Source organism: Pyxicephalus adspersus, chromosome 6 (assembly GCF_032062135.1).
Source record: "Pyxicephalus adspersus chromosome 6, UCB_Pads_2.0, whole genome shotgun sequence".
NCBI classification, from domain to species: Eukaryota; Metazoa; Chordata; class Amphibia; order Anura; family Pyxicephalidae; genus Pyxicephalus; species Pyxicephalus adspersus.
Genome location: NC_092863.1, coordinates 88874058 through 88887920, shown reverse-complemented (window position 1 = coordinate 88887920; position 13863 = coordinate 88874058). Strand labels below are relative to the sequence as shown.

Sequence of the window (13863 nt, the reverse complement as noted above, 5' to 3'; positions counted from 1 at the left end):
CTACCTGAATATTCAATATGGCCGCCTAAAAGTCCACTGTCTATTTATGCTACTTTATTTCACATTCACAAACAGCGAGGATTAGATAAAACTTGTTACACTACAGTGCATGAACACAAAGTGTTACTTCAGGGTGTATAAAGAAAACAGTTTGGAGTGTATTAATGTGTACAGACAAATTAAACATGCCACAACCAGAAAATTAAGTCAGAATAGCAGTTTAACTACCGAGGCCTTGCTACAAAATTATTTGGTTTAGGTTACATCACAGGATGATTCCACCTTTCTGGCAAATCTGTTTTTTTCTGTTTTTTTTTAAAGGGTAACTGAAATGTTTATATATTATATTGGTCCTTAAACGACAGGAGCCGATATGAGAGATTTAACCCCAAGAATCTCCGAAACTCTGTTAACTGTTGTTAACAGTAACGGTTGTGTGTTAAATGTTAGTTCCATTCTTTGTTAACTGCACTCCTTGGTACTGTTGTTCCTTTTCTTCTGTATTTTTTTTATTTCTGGTTGTTAACCTACTATTGTGGTATATTATTTTGACCTCATGTTGAATTCGTCCAATAAAACTTCAAACCTAAGATATTATGTACAAATCTCAAATTTCAATGAACAGATTGGGGTAGGTCCAGCCCTGCCATGTCACAAATTACTCATTAAGCAGTCTGGCTACCCAACATAATAAAGGGCCAATAGGTAGACTCGAGGACAGTAAATAGCTTTATTTGGAGCTAGAGACTGCGTTATTGGTTGCACTGAATTTCACTTTTCTATATACCTTTTAAATTCTAAACTAGAATTTGTTAGAATTAGGACAAAACTTGACTAGGATAAAACTTTTTTTGCATGGAGAATGGGTAGAGTGTCTGTTGGGGTTTGTTGTATGTGCCAACTGGGAACATTTCTTCTAAAATTACTTTTATGGCTGAGACCAATGCCAGGTCTCAAATGAAAATAAATAAAAAAAAATAAATTTAACAGAAAGGTGGAATAACCAGGTAGAATCCTGTGAAAAAATGGTAGGAATAACACAGACAACCACAAATTAGCTGTTATGCAACCTAAACATTTATAAAAAGTGAATGCAAATACCCAATTGGTTGGTATGGGTTACAGCACTATACTACTTAAGCCAAATGACTCCAAAATGTATGTTTCGGCCTTCTGATAACAAAATGCTGCTGGACTTATTTTCCCTTTGCAATGGTGGATGTCAAGGCAGGATCACTGAGGCAAGTCATCCTGCAGTAAACATACAAAATCCACCAACACTTTATTAACAAAAAAAAACAAAGAAGTTGTTAATCTCTCCACAATCCTTCATTGACACAAATATGGGGGAAACCGCAAGCATTGTGGTGCAGAATGTACAGTACCGTAGGGGGGTAAGGACTGTGCATTTTCGCGGTCTGTGCACATCAACACTTGAGTTCCTAAATAAAGAGTAAGATCACAAGACTTTCATAATGCTGGTACCTGTGAATGCAGAAGAAGTCTGATAAGTTGCTGAAGTACTTACTGTGGTCTATGTAGAATGTCCTACCATCTATATGTATTCTCTCTTCCCAGCCAGGCTGCAAAATAATAAAATATAATATATTAGGAACATAACAAAGAAGATATGTCTTGTGCCGACTCAACGTATATAGAAAATAATGCCAGAAAAAAGGAAAATTCCAGTTTATTGGGTGTATGCACTTCCAAGTGAACTGACTTCTCTCTACTGCAGTAAAGGCATAACAGGCTGGTCACTTCCCTGTCCCAAACTATTACTGGACATTGTAAAGTGGAACTTCACAGACAGGTTCTTGAATGCAGAAGGGACATGGAATGTAAAATACCTTACCTGCCTAACTGCTGGGTAATTATTACCTGATGTTTATATTAATTTTCAGTCATTGAAAAAATTGTATATATATATATATATATATATATATATATATATATATATATAATTCTGTGTGTCTCATGTCTCAGATGCACCGGACTGTCCCCTTCGCCTGGGTTGTAAATACACACAAAACCTGATTTGCTGACTGATTTGAAATAGAAATGCAGCTGTTACAATAAAATCTGGAAACTTTCTAAATATGTCACCCCTTGTGTTATTGATTATTACTTATTGATTAGTATACACTCATCAAGCAAAAACCTGCAGCTCACACTGATACTTACTGGTAGGGGACCCAAGTCGTTTGGATTTAATGAAGCTTTTGTTCGCATGTGAACTGGGAATTTTAACCTCGGGTCCTCCTGCAAAATAAAATGGTACATAATAAAAAATATTTTTGTAACAATAGAACATTTGTAAAATGTGGTAAAACATGGGACTCATCACTGACATCCTTCTAAAAATCCTATCTGCTTTACTATCATTCTGACCCTTTGATATAAAAACTTTTTAAATACCGGACAGTTTATGCTGAGGTAGAGCTTCAGAAAATAACTTTGAACAATCAGAACTCATGATCTGCATATTTGTTTTGGGTCAGGGTCCTAAAAGGTTTGGACAGGAGGGTCAGTATGACTGGAAAATGGCATTTTTCAGGAACAGTCAGGGACGGCTGTATCTGTTTTTCTTGTGACTGGTTTCCCACAAGTTAATTTCCAAGGACATTTTGCTTTTGTCAGTTGAAGCCATGCTGTAGCCATGCTGAAATCATGTCCTTATCACTTCTGTCTTGCAGAGAGGTCATATGCAGCTCATCATTTTGAAAGCTTGAAAAATGTAGGATTTTTGAATGAATAGTAATCCTATATATTAGCAGTGCCCAAACTGGGCTCCTTTGAGTACCTTAATCCAGGTCCTGGGTGACTATGCCTTCCAATGATATATTGGGGCATTTGTGTTCTTGGGAAATAGGTTGGGGGTTGTTATGTATTTATTTAGCATTGGCATCTTAAGCAGAGCTTTACACCTAATCATGTCCCACAGAGGAGCTTACAATCTAATGTCCTTACCATTGTATTAGTCTAAGATCTCTAACATAGTCTTATTTTGGAAGTAAAGCTATTCATCTATCAATATGAAATTAGTATATGAGGGGAAACCCATGCAAATATGGGGAGAACATACATTCCATGCTGATAATGTCCTGGCTGAGATTTGAACCTGGGACCCTAGTGTTGTAAGACCATAAGGCTAGCTATTGAAAAGAAGATGGAAAGGTCTTTTTTTATCTATTGTTCTTCAACAGGGATCTAAGGAGGGCCATATTTAGGGGAATAGCAAAAAGCAATACAACATATTTTAACATTACTACTGCCAAACGAGAGGTTTTCTGACAGGCTGCGAATCTCCAAGAACCACTCACAGTGCGCACATCAACTAAATATCGGGGGGAGTGCAGAAGGGTGAGTGGTAGGGTTGATTGTTCATTCCTATTGTGCAGTTGTGCAGAACAAATAACATAAATACAGTCCAATAAAATCCAGAACATATTTCATAGCAAGTCCGTAAAAGTCAATGTGTCACATAAGCCATAGGCCTCAGCACAGGCCATTGTTTAGTGGGAAGGGGAAGTAACATTTTTGTGTGGGCCTCTAACCTGTGACCCCACTAGGGAGGTTCTTGTGCTTTTAAAACAATACTTAAAAATGAAGGTATAGGTGCTTAATTTATGCCCAGTCCATCCAAAATGTGGTTTTTAAAAATCAGCCATGAATGGTCATGTATAAGAATTTGAATCTTTGGTTGAGTCTTCATTTGATATAACATTGAATTCTTGCCTCTCAGAGATAGCCACGTGTGCTGTTGCTTAGTTGTATTTTCTACTTGCCAGAGAGAAAAGCCAACCAAGAGTCAGGTTGTATGGCTCTCAGAAAGGCTAACTTGTCTTCTGCCTAAATCTAGAGCTGCCAACTCTTTCAGGGGTGTTGGAAGGTGAGAATCCCGAAATCCCCTGTCTCTACCTTCAAAAGGCCAGGAAGTGTTGGAAACTAAGGACACATACAGCATTTAAACACGGACAGAGGCTCTAACTCTTTCACGGTTCTATACAAAACAAACGTTTTAGCAGTTCTTTTTAGGTTGAGGCTTATCTGGTCTTTATTTTACAAAGCCTGATAAGAATCACAGTTTAAAACAAGAAGTTATACATTGAACAAGTCAGTAATTTTTGCCCGTTAGCTTACAAAAAGTACAGCATTGCTTACCCAAGTGGTAGTTTTGGTATTATGGTCAATAAAGAAAGGCCTGCCATTTGGCGCTATTCTCATCTCCCAGCCTGGCGGTAAGAAACTCTGTGCCCCTTTGTGTTGTGGTTTAGGAGAGTTATAAGGAGATGGTTGTGGAGACTGAGGGTTGGACAATGTATCCTTCACAGCCCGGCGCACGGGAAAGTCTTTAGCACCCTGCACGGTCAAACACAATGCAGACGTAACAGGTATTAATGTCAATTAGTATTGTGAGAGAGTCATGCAGAACACAGGCTGAACATCCACACAGATTCATCAAAATACAAGAACGGCCTCGCTAATCTGCATTGCTAACATTTTCTATGTATTAATTAGCTGCAGCTCCAGCTGTTATACATGCCATACTTTAATCTCAATGTGTTATTTTTTATTTTGTGCAACAATCCCTTTCTTTGCTTGTTTAGGCTGCGACAACCATGCCTAATAACATGGGACAAGCACAGCAGTATGGTTTAAAGAAATTTAAGCCCTGAATAGTTAGGTATGTAGCTGGGATAAAGGAAACCTGTCATGTTAGAGCTACAGGACCTGCCATGATTTCCTGCAACAAAACCTTAGGTACCTGGCTATTTGATTTGATGAAGTAAACATGCACCAAATAAGTTCTGACCTGCATACTTGGTGAAGGTCAATTGCTCAGAATATCAACAATGACAGTTACAGTATTTTCTCTCATGGCAGGTTTCCTTTATAGTAAACCAGGTATGCATATTCAAGAGTATAAACTTGCATTACAAGTAAAGAAAAAAATTAAAAATGAATAAAAATTCTTCTAAAAGGAAGGCTCTGCCTACATTCTTCTCCAGTAGGCCAAGTCCTCGCTTCGCTGTGTTGCAAAAAATTATGTCCAACATCTAACACTTCCAGAGGTATGTTAAGCTTGTATCCCCCACCATTACTCATGCCGCCCCTTTGACTCAGCAGTGGGTCTGGCAAAAAGACCTACAATGCAAAGCAGGGGACTAAGAATTCAACACTTACAGAACTAAAATTATAGTTTATCAACAGACCGAAGTAAGGACTTGTATCCCACTGGGGTTTTTTTTTTTTTTTTTTTGCAAAGAGCTTTGATCAGAATGTTTTTTCAAGTGACAGTATTATGTAATAAACATTTTCTTTGGGTCAGGGGAGAATACTAAATACTAGGTTCTAATAAAGAGCCTTGTTTTTTCTCCAAGGTAAAATTAAGCCACACTCTCCAGAACTAAGGCTTATTGCCTTTAATTAACCAATCCAATGTTGGATCCTCAATGGTAATAAATTCACTGATATTAGGCAGTAAAATCACAAGCAATAGAATGTGCCAGTAAGGGATTAGACTCGACCTCAATATGGAGACTTCCAAAGCAGAAGTCCTAGTATACAGTCTGGACCAAGGACCTTCCCAAGGCACAGAGCAAAAATATGTAATGGCAAAAACCAAAGCAGGTACCCATACCCTCTTAAGGTTCAGATTTTCTTTAGAAAAAGAAATACACCTGTTATGTCTGGAGAACCCCCCCCCCCCCCCCCCCCCCCCTTCACTCGAACACATCAGAAAAGGGAGACTAGGATCAAATAAAAATGAAGGGTTTCATTTTAGATTAAAATGTTGGCACAATATATATTTTTTTTAAATTTTGTTCTAACTAGTTTGTAGTCAAGTTCTAATTAAAACTTGTAAAATACTGCAGGTTACATTGAACTATCACACAAAAGAAACACAAGTCTGTAATTATCTATACTTATTCACACAATTAGACATTCACAATGTAAAAGAAACGGTAAGAATACCTTTACACAGATATTACATGTAACATAATAAATGAAAACATAATATTCAGAAATCTAAAGTACAGCCTCTTAAAAAATGTTTCACTTTTTGTAATTACATTTTATTATAAAGTAGAAGACAATAGCATGGCTATAGATGATTCTACTTTAAGTAGACAACATACCAGTGCATAAAGTACAAAAAGTACAAAAGAACTACATAACCAACCAAGATCAAACAAAACAAATACAAAACACAAACCCCAGATAAGCAGAAACCAGCAACATACATGCATGAAAAGAAATAGACCCAGCTGAAGTAGAATATAAGAGTAAAAATGTTGAAAGAAACCAAGAAGAAAGAGGTAGAATAAACTCAAGAATTGTTATAAAGCTTAAAAGCATTCATGAACCAGACCAGATGGAAGTAGATTTGATATACTGAAGTATGAACAAGAAAGAGAAAAGATATTTTAGATATCAAAAGCCGCTGAGAAGATTAGACGATGAACTTGAAAACTGGTGGCTTGGCAAGCAAGAAGTAGAAGAAAAAGAAGTTTGCGTTAAAAGAGGCAGAGCACTCTCACCTCCAGTGGTGCGGACAAAGTGACTGTGGGGGAACTGAGGCTACGAGGTCGCCTAATCTGAGGCTCGCTCAGATGATTGCTACTGCTTGAGTTGGATCCCACTGCACCATCTTCGGCATGCTGGTTTAGAGGCAAAACAAAGTTAGCAACCTAAAAGACATCCTGCTTACAACTAACAAAAAACAGCTGAAGTACACAATGTTTCTATACCACAGTAAAAATGTGTGTTCATTTTGAATATTTAAAGATTTAAGATGGCACAGCACATACCTAAATATAGCCAATGAGCACAAATTGAGATTAAATGAATGCGTATTGACTGCATGCAAATGATGTGCTGTGCTTCCTATGTATAGAAGACCACCGTAAGATTCCAAGTCAATTATTAAGGAAGGAATTTTTCAAAATAAGAAAAGTTCAGTAGGACATCACTGAAGAAATAAGAAGATTATCTTACACGTTGCTTTGGCAAATAAAAGGCTCCCTCTGAGACATTTTTATGTAAAGATGTTCTTTGTACCAATGGTACATGAACTCCTTTTACCACTCAGAGATACCCAAAATATGTTATGTCCACCTGGAAGTGGCACAAACTAGCAGAGCAAGTCTGAAAATTCATTTAACCCGCGTCCACCCAGAAAAAAAAGTTTTAGAAAAGAGTTGGCCTCCATGGTTTCCAACCCAACACAGTGTATGCTGGGAACATGATCTCCATACCTGCATGATGGGACGGGTCCAAGTTGTGGTACGATTGTTATGATTAACATAATAAGTGCGTCCTTTAGCGTCTTTTCTTTCTTCCCAGCCTGATGGTAACCCCGGAGTGGTATGTACATAGGCCACCGATGGCTGTTTGTATGCAAGAAACTATTGTCATTCTGAAATATTTTACAAATAATGCCAGGAATAACAAATCTTAAATGTAAGTCACTCATATATATTAGATAGAAGTTGTTTTTTTTCATGTAGGGCCCAGTATGTCTGTGCATACAGCTGACACCCTCTAAAGTATGAATGAATGAAGAAAGCAGCAAATTGTTTTTTATTCTTTTTCATTGTGGGTGGTCTTCCTCCTACTAGGGTCTGCCAAAATTTCAGAAATCAATACTGCTTCTACATCAGAAGAAATTGAAAGAATTAGCCACCTTCTATTGTATACAATTATTGTATACTACTACTGAAGTATAGTTTCAATTTATGGGAGGACAATCTTACCAAAAGACACGCTTTAGTTTCAATGGAGAGCTAGGGGCTATTTAAAGTTCAAGATCTTATCAGAGATTCATAATGACAGTATGGACTGAGTGTTCAGCTAATCACAGATAGTACCATATGACTGTACAAACTTTATACAATATCCTTTAGATTCTTTATACAATATCCTTTAGATCCTTTAGAAACAACAGCAAAACAGTTCAGCATTACATAATAGTTGGACAATCCAAAAGAGATTATAAGGTGCAATTGCAGGTCTCCTTTTGACAACTCTAATTGATTTTCTGATCATGGCTTCAGAACTTCTAAGTCACGTAAGACATATAGTTAATAAAAGCCACAGAAATGTTACAGAATTGTCCTAACTCTATACCTGTTCTGGGTCAGTGACTCAAAGTACTAAAGCCAAAAATTTATGCAAGATAACCAGCCCCCTGCCAAGTGTCTGGATGTCCCATTTAAAACTTGGTGCATAAAATTAAGCACACAGCCACAATGTAATCTGCAGGGTTGAGATCAGGACTCTGCACAGGTGGCTCAAGTTCCTCCACACCAAACTCATTTGGCATTGTGTAAAATAACACAGTGGGCCTGATTTATTGAAGCTCTCCAAGGTTGGAGAAGATACACTTTCATCGGTGAAGCTTGGTTATCCAGAAAACCTGGAATGGATTGCTATTTTTTAGCAATTGTTTACGATATTGGACCAGCCCCATTCCAGGTTTGCTAGATCACCCAGGTTCACTGATGAAAGTGTATCCTCTCCAGTCTTGGAGAGCTTTCATAAATCAGGCCCACTGTGTCTTTTTACACAATGCCAGATGAGTCTGGTATGGAGGAACTTGAGTCACCTGTGCAGAGTCCTGATACAAGTATTTACAAGTTTTACATTTTTCTGCAATTAAGGATGTAGATCAAGACATTTTTTTTATAAAAACATGTAAAAAGAACATGTAAAAAGAAACCCCCAAAAGTATGAAATTCACCAATAAAATGTATTTAGAAATCTTTAAGAAGATACCACATATCATGGTATATCCTAAAGGAACACTTCAGTGCATTTTCAGAGTACATTAAGTTATTGGTATAGGTATCCTTGCATGGCTTTCACATTCATTAGTTAGTTATTCTACACTTCAAGGTAATATGCAGATTTGAGATCACATCTCTAGTGGTTCTCTGCATCCCCAGGAATGGGACCAGAGTTTCCAGGTTTGCTGTCAGTCCAAACATCGTCATACACTAGATGATTGGTGTAAATGATTGATATCTACTTGATACTTGATCTACTTAATAATGTGATTACTGCCATGCATCCATTGACCTGAATATCAATTTAGACATTTAGCTAGGGGTGTTCCCAAACAACTGACCACCAATTGGAATGATCTCAAACGTTTTCACCAATTGGCATCAGATAAATGGCAGAAAACACTTCTATTTGCTGGTAAATGTTTATCAATATATTATTAAATGGTCAAGTTATATATAGCAAGTACTGCTTGAGGATGCCCTAATCTTAAAGGACTTCTGCTATAATCAATGATTTTTTATGAAATTTACCATTTAGAGTATGCTCATCAGGTGGCCATTTATAGAGTATAGCCACCTGATTGCAGACCGAGAGCGTGTAATGTACAATCACTGCACTACATTACCAAGCAGACCTGACACACAAAAAGCATAAATATAGTGGCTGCCTTGTATATACATCAAAACATTGACACATACAGCAATTTGTTAAAAAGATTAAAACAATGATAAAACAATCAGATTGTCATAACATAAACATAACATAGAGGCTGAACGTTTTCCCAGACACATTTCCCCAATAATTTTTCTTAAGCCTACAAACATCATAAACAAAAAGGTTAGGAAAATCATTTACTTTTACAGTAAGTATTTTGCAAGGGTTTAATGCAGGCTTTACCAGGTGCAGTGACCATGGTGGAAAGTTTGAGGCAATACCATTTTATAACCACACACCTATTGCATTGTGACTGACCTGATGATGTCAGTAGAGGATATGAGGGAAGGTAGACAATGTGCTGCTTATTTTGGAAATAAAGGGTCGGTGTATTTGTAAAGTATGAACCTTAAGGCATGTTGAGTTTCTATTTAAAGTAGCATAAAAAAACATTTTCTTGGAAGCATGCTATGTAATGTGTACATTCACACAGTGTCTATTACCCCAAGGTATTTATTACCTCTCACAGAGATCACCCTATACACTGTGCCAAGTCTCCATTCCCAAAAGAAAAAAAAGAAAAAGCCATCTTTGGTCAGGCACTATTCAAGGTCATCCACTATTTCCTGGAAGGAGGCTTTTTAAGACTTGCTACAAAAAAAAGGCATCCTCAAGTCTGCAACAGGTTATTGACATAATCCAATATTAGACATTGTTTGGAGAAAAGTACAGCTTTTTGATGATAAAAGTGGACACATTTTTTGAAGAAGATCCACTCTCATGGTTGTGACACTACAATGTGTAACTGTGTAAACATATGGTACATCTTTCAGATTAGGAACAGAAAATGGCATGTAAGGGAATACACAAATTATGCCAGGCTTGTTGCCAGATTTTTCTATATGAGGCTTAGGTCTCTGAAGTCTACCATTCCCTTCCTCCACCAAAGCACAGTGTCTGCTTCAAAATGAGAGGTCTTCTTCAATTTTCTTATAATAAAAAACTTTTCTTATAATAAAAAACTTTACTCATGGAGGTATGAATATTTTAAAGAGAAGATCCATGGCTGTTAGGAATTCAGTAGTGAGTAAACAAGCAATTTACAAGAGGCCAACGAAAAATAAAAAAAAAACACTGGTTAAACATCAATTAATAAATTATTGCACACAGTCAATTAATGATTTATTTTGTTGTCATTGCTAACACTATTGAAAAAAACCTGTATGGATATTACCGTGGAATCCTCTCCACCTGTGACAGTTGAGGACCGCGCTCGTCCTGTTGGGGCACTTGGCTGTTGAATGACAATGTGAGCATTAGGCGTTACAGGCTCGGTTGTAGTTCAGTGCTCAGGTTAGCTCAGAAAAGTGAATAAGTTACAAGGGGGCTAAAGGCCAACAATAATTAAAAATTGATATTTCGGTTTTGTGTGGTTGATGAAAAAATAAATTACATGTCAGCTTCTTCAGTGGCAAAAGTTTTTCTAGCCGTTTCTAGCCACTGAGACATCAGTGGCTAGAAATCCTGACCAGATCTATGCAACGTTTTGGACTTGAGTCAAATGAAGATGTTAGTCTGTCAGTTTCTCACTTCAACCAAGCACCAGGTACCCATGCTCAGCAATTGTCAGAGAAAATAATTCTTAAAGTTCTTTTGCTGAGACAGAAGAATAAATGTGAGCTGTACAGTCAATGCTGTTTTAGGGGAAGAGGATGGCAAGCAGGAGGCACTCCAATACAGCCTCCAAATACTCAACCATAGCAGTCATTAGTTGTTGGAGGTCCATATTTTGGCCATCTGGCACACAGGGTCCATATATCACTTTTTGGGAACACTGGGCCAACATTTGATTTTCTGCTAAGACAAACATGAACTATAATTTGGGACAATGCAAATCTAAGCATAGAAATCCTTTAAAGATGCAGGGGGTATAATCAACCACTGACTCTATTGTAAACTGAAATATCAGTTTTTTGTGTAACTGGCCACCAGGAATTACAGATAATTAAATTAATAAATTAGGTTATATTACATAATTAAGTAATTTGATTACTGGTATCATTGGTTAATTGATTTTCCAATAGGTACAAATGAAAAGAATTAACAAAAATCATTGAAAATTTAGGTATACTATTTGATGTAAATCCTGTAATTTATTTGCCAGTCTCTGTGGGCATCTCCATAGAGATGAAAAGTCGATGTTACAGTTTTTCCCCAAACAAGCCTGTAGCTTTTAAATCTGCCCCAATTCTGCCACCCTTTGCCGTACTGGAAACATAAAATTTGCAACCAGGGACCTCCTGTTCCTCAAAACACTTCTATTTTCTGCATCCTCGCTTAGCAGCAAAGCCGTATGGCACTGTCATTGTCAGCCTGCGCAAGTATTCCAGTTGGTATACGGAGGGTAATCTTTTTTTAGGAGGAGGGATTACATATAATGACTCAAAAATATTTAGAGAAAGTCAAGCCTATATTCAGCTGCCTCTTGCCAAGTAAAAACTGAAATCAAGCTTGCATTGGAAGAGTCTAATCTAAAAGGTGATAGAAAATAGGTTAGAAGTTCCTGGTCTAAAAGGTGATAGAAAAGAGCACTCAAGGTGGGCATCACTAGTTTCCTGACAGTTGCTAGTAGGCAGAAGATAGGGATTTGAAACATATGTAGAATGAAAGAGTTATCCTCCTCCTTAGTGTTTATATTTATACAGCATAGCATAGCTGATCACATTCAAACTTTACTAATCTTGCAAATCTCATGTACAGTACTTGTGTTTAAGTTTAGGAGTGATCCTTTATAAATTATCTCTGCATTTATTTTTTAAATTTTACATTTACAAAATTATGAAGCTATATAGAAATTTGTCATTTCTTTCATTTTTATGCAGAATCCAATTCACAGCGCTGGATGCGTTCTGAAACTAGGCTCTGAAAACAGTACGACCCAAAACATTTTTCCATAAGCGTTCCTGGAAAGCGTAGGTGACTTCCATCATGTTGTGGTGAAATATGAGCGAGTGAGACTTGAGTGATGGCATCTGCTAAAGACTGACTAGTGACAGCGTAATTGCACAGCGTAACATATTTAAAACGTCCAGCTTTGACATGAAATTACTAGTGATTGTTGCAGTGAACACATTGGCTGTGTGCTTACACATGGTGCATTGGGAGTGGCCAAGAGTCTAATTATGATTATTTATAAATTACTATATATGTCATATTACGCATGCATAGCGCGTTGCAAGCTCTCACTGCCGCCCACAATGCATCAAGTACCCAAACTATGTAAGATATCACTGCCTCCCACAGTGAAGTCTGATCTCAGGAAGCGCAATATTGACTTTTGCTGCCTTCCCCTACTGGAATGTGGTATCTTAATGCCTCCTCCACTCCTAGGGTTCTCACTGCTTCCCACGGTGCAATGTTAGCTCTGTAAAAGTGCAATATGGACTTCCGCTGACAACCTCTACTGGAATTTGTATTCCTACTGGCTCCTGCTCCACAAAGTGGATTCCCACTGGCCCCTACAGTAGAATTGGGCATTTGCACTTCCCAAATTGTAGTACAACTTGTTAGTGCCTTCCATAATGCAGTGTGGGCTATCACTGCAATATAGGCCTCTCATGGCCTCCAAAATGTGTCCCTGTCTGACACAACACAATATATGCTCCCAGCATATCCTACAATATAGTGCGGGCTCCCATTGTCTTCCATAAAGTAATATACGTGGTCACTGCCTCTCAGTGCAGACTCCTCTGACTCATATAATGCAATGTAAGCTCTGTCTGCTTAGCACAACGTAATGTGTGCTTTCACTGCCTCCAACAATGTATTGCAGATTCTTGCTGCTTCCTACAATATATTAACCTCTCTGGCAGTATGAATAATGAGGATTTTTAGATGTAAAAGGGGTACATTAAAAAAATCGTCATTATTTTAAATTTCCTGCCCGGTCCCACCTACCTGCCCAACAGTCCCACCCTCCAGCCTAAGACTTGCGAGCTGATGCCCAGCCGGCATCTGGTTCCCCTGGCCTTGCGTTCCCCAACATTCACACACCTCGGACGCAGATGCCAGGCAGCGCTGGAGTACGCCGCAGGCAGTGCTGGAGGATGCCACTGGAACGTGGGAACCAGGTAGGACTCCCTAGCAATTCCACCCCGGATGTGGCTCGGGGTTATCGTTTTTGGTATGGAAAATCCACCCAGAGCCACGTTTGGGAATACCACTAGGGAGGTTAAATGTAAAATATAACCTATATTGTCAGCCTTTAATACCACATTGGTTCTTTCATTGCACTGCCCTGTATCAGCTCCCCAAATGCCCGGCAGCCCCCTCAATCCTGCCATGTGTAAGTTGTGCTGTCAATCAGCATCACACAGAAGTCTCTGGACTGCATATCAGCTGCTCTCCCATTGCAGG

General features: G+C 38.1%; 1 protein-coding gene across 12 annotated transcripts in view; it reads right to left on the bottom strand.

Moving 5' to 3' along the window:
• The window catches only part of NEDD4L (NEDD4 like E3 ubiquitin protein ligase), a 221180-nt gene that overhangs the window by 26835 nt on the left and 180482 nt on the right, over nucleotides 1-13863 (bottom strand). For 4 of the 12 annotated variants that reach the window (XM_072416533.1, XM_072416525.1, XM_072416526.1 and 1 more), the window contains 7 exons: nucleotides 10682-10741; nucleotides 7263-7394; nucleotides 6546-6665; nucleotides 4165-4362; nucleotides 2185-2262; nucleotides 1529-1583; nucleotides 1386-1442 (listed from right to left, as the gene is read on the bottom strand). In XM_072416533.1, the coding sequence (XP_072272634.1) occupies nucleotides 1386-1442; nucleotides 1529-1583; nucleotides 2185-2262; nucleotides 4165-4362; nucleotides 6546-6665; nucleotides 7263-7394; nucleotides 10682-10741 (700 nt within the window). The remainder of the gene's footprint in view (nucleotides 1-1385; nucleotides 1443-1528; nucleotides 1584-2184; nucleotides 2263-4164; nucleotides 4363-6545; nucleotides 6666-7262; nucleotides 7395-10681; nucleotides 10742-13863) is intronic. The other 8 variants (XM_072416534.1, XM_072416527.1, XM_072416535.1 and 5 more) reach the window with 6 other exon arrangements.